The sequence below is a fragment of the Carcharodon carcharias genome, chromosome 3 (genome assembly GCF_017639515.1).
Source record: "Carcharodon carcharias isolate sCarCar2 chromosome 3, sCarCar2.pri, whole genome shotgun sequence".
Lineage (NCBI taxonomy): Eukaryota > Metazoa > Chordata > Chondrichthyes > Lamniformes > Lamnidae > Carcharodon > Carcharodon carcharias.
The window spans coordinates 2,756,841-2,759,340 of NC_054469.1; the positions used below are offsets into that span (position 1 = coordinate 2,756,841).

The 2,500-nt window shown below is 52.4% G+C and overlaps 1 protein-coding gene across 1 annotated transcript in view; it reads left to right on the plus strand.

Moving 5' to 3' along the window:
* Positions 1-861: 861 nt before the first annotated feature.
* Positions 862-2,500, plus strand: part of LOC121275744 (zona pellucida sperm-binding protein 4-like) — a 19,754-nt gene continuing 18,115 nt past the window's right edge. Inside the window, exons 1-5 of the mRNA XM_041183338.1 lie at positions 862-1,000; positions 1,618-1,796; positions 1,871-1,968; positions 2,048-2,181; positions 2,270-2,459. Of these exons, the coding sequence (XP_041039272.1) occupies positions 931-1,000; positions 1,618-1,796; positions 1,871-1,968; positions 2,048-2,181; positions 2,270-2,459 (671 nt within the window). The 5' untranslated portion in view covers positions 862-930. The remainder of the gene's footprint in view (positions 1,001-1,617; positions 1,797-1,870; positions 1,969-2,047; positions 2,182-2,269; positions 2,460-2,500) is intronic.

Sequence of the window (2,500 nt, forward strand, 5' to 3'; positions counted from 1 at the left end):
ACACAGAGCTCTGTCTATCACTTGCTGCTTATGCTGTTTGACACACTTGTCGTTCTGTGTTATAGCTTCACCAGGTTGACACCTCATTTTTAGGGACTGCCTGGTGCTGCTCCTGACATGCCCCCCTGCACTCGTCATTGAGCCAGGGTTAATACCCTGGTTTGATGGTGACTGTGGAGTTGGGGATAAACCAGGCCATGGGGTGACAGGTTGCGGATGCTGGTCCAAATCAAGTTTAATTGTTTTTGTTCCAATGTCAACCTTGGGTGGACTGGTGGAGACATGGGAAACTGAGTTAAAGCCACATGGAAGAGTATTAGATGACGGATGTGTCCAATCCCCTGAGACCACAAGCAGACAATGCAGTAGATGTGCTCTCTGAGAGGGGTTTGTTCTGGAGCTGAATCAATATTCCCCAGTGTCTATGGAATGGAAGAGGCCTCTCTCTGCCCCAAGACATACCCAGTGTGGAATTCACACAAACAACAATATGATCATTGGCAATTCAACATTTCTTTCATTCATGAGACTTTGTGTGTAAATTGGATGAGTGCTGTGTCCTTCAGTGGGGTGACTTGTGGAGCTGTCTCTCCAGCCAGGGTCACCTTTAGTGCTTGATTCAAAACAGGCCCCATGTCTGTGTGAGCCGTGGGAATGCGGCTTGATGATCAGGAGCCCGTGGGCCGCGGACTCTGTGTCAGTCTGATTGGGAAACTCATTTACTGTGGCTGCAACAGCGCTAGGGTCAAAAGGGGGGGAGTCGGCTCCATAGGCTCACTTGTCTGGGAGGAGCCGCTTGTTCCAATGGATGGAGTAGGGCTTTTAGGCTTGTTATTGATTACAATGTGTTCCGCCCAGAAATGTTGGCTGTCTCCCAAATTGCGCACAGAGTGTGGATTTGCGGGGATTGAAGGCAGTGAGTGTGTGCGGATGGGCTGCTGTTTTGATGCTGGGAGCCGGGATGTGCCGCCCTGTTTCTATTCACTGGATAATCTGCCAGGTGGGTGGATTCTCGCTCCGTCCATAGTCCAGAGCTGGACTCCCCAGGAGCAGCTGCAATCCACATGGACTCGGCCTTTACTGGGAGAATCTGTATTTTCCTCCCCTGAAGCTTTAGTTTCTGTGATTGCTAGGATTAAATCTGCTTCAATTATCCGTATTTGTAAAGCTGGTTAAATGAGCCAAGATTGAGCTGGCACCGACTGACATGATTGAAGAGGGAATCCCCTCCCTAAGGTATTGAGCAGGTGAAGGGGTTGCTTTGAAGGAGACAATGGTTTTCAATGTGTGGCCAGTGAAGGAAGGATTGCTAAAGGGAACTGAAGAAGAGATGATGAGGCTAGAATTGGGCGGGCTGGAGGACAGGAAGATGCAAAGGGCGGAGTGAAGGATCCCAGGTCCCCAGAGAGCCTGATGTAGAGCTGATCTTTCAATTGCGATGCCAGCCTCTGGAGCACAGCCAGAGCAGTGCTGTGTGGCTGCTAGTTAACCGCTTCAGCAGCTGATTGAGAATGAGAGAACAGATAGCAGAACATGGCTGTGAGCTGTATGGAGTTTGTCCCACTGTCTAACCGTCCCTGTGCTGAAACCAAGCGCCTTTCATTGCCTCTCTTGCAGCTTGTACCAAGGATGGGCGCGTTCTGATCGCCATCTCCAAGGATTTAACGCTGCCTCCTGTAAACCTGACAACGGTGCATCTGAAGGATGGACACGGAGCTGAGTGCAGTCCGATCGTGGTGTCTGTAGACACTGTGCTCTTTCAGTTCGCAGTCACTGAGTGTGGCACTACTCAGCGGGTAGGTATTGTGACTTGGGAACCCCATCATTGGCTGCGAGTCGGCTACTGATGGTCGTCTTGTGTCTCTTGCAGCTGGACGGGGTGAATGTGGTGTATGAAACGGATGTGTTGGCTGAGTTTGAGATCTTGGATGCAGCTTTGGGCTCGGTGAGCCGGGACAGTCCCTTCAGGTGAGAATGGGAGCACATTGAGAGGCTGGAGGTGGGGAGGAGCTGAATTGTGCAGACATACGTGTCCGTTCTGTTGCAGGCTCCATGTCCAGTGCAGTTACACGGGAAGCCAGGAGTCTGAAGTGCAGCTGAAGCCCCGAGTTTACACCCTTTCTCCGCCACTGCCTGTCACTGAGGCCGGCATTCTGCTTCTGGAGCTGAGAATAGCGAGAGGTAGCGAGTGCTCAATGATGGCGAGTAGTGTCCAACTTGAGGCTGTGTGTGCACATAGTGGCGCTCTGTCATCTATCTGTCTCTTCAGATGCTGCCTACCGGAGCTGGTACGTGGCCACTGACTACCCGATCGTCAGTGTGCTCCGGGAGTCCGTGTTTGTGGAGGTTCGTGTCCTGAAGCGGAACGACCCGACCCTGGTGCTGGTCCTCAATGACTGCTGGGCGACCCCCAGCCCCGAGCCGTATTCGGGGCTCCGCTGGGACCTCCTGGTGAACAGGTAAAGGAGCGAGTGAGGCACCTTGGGCTAGATTGGGGATG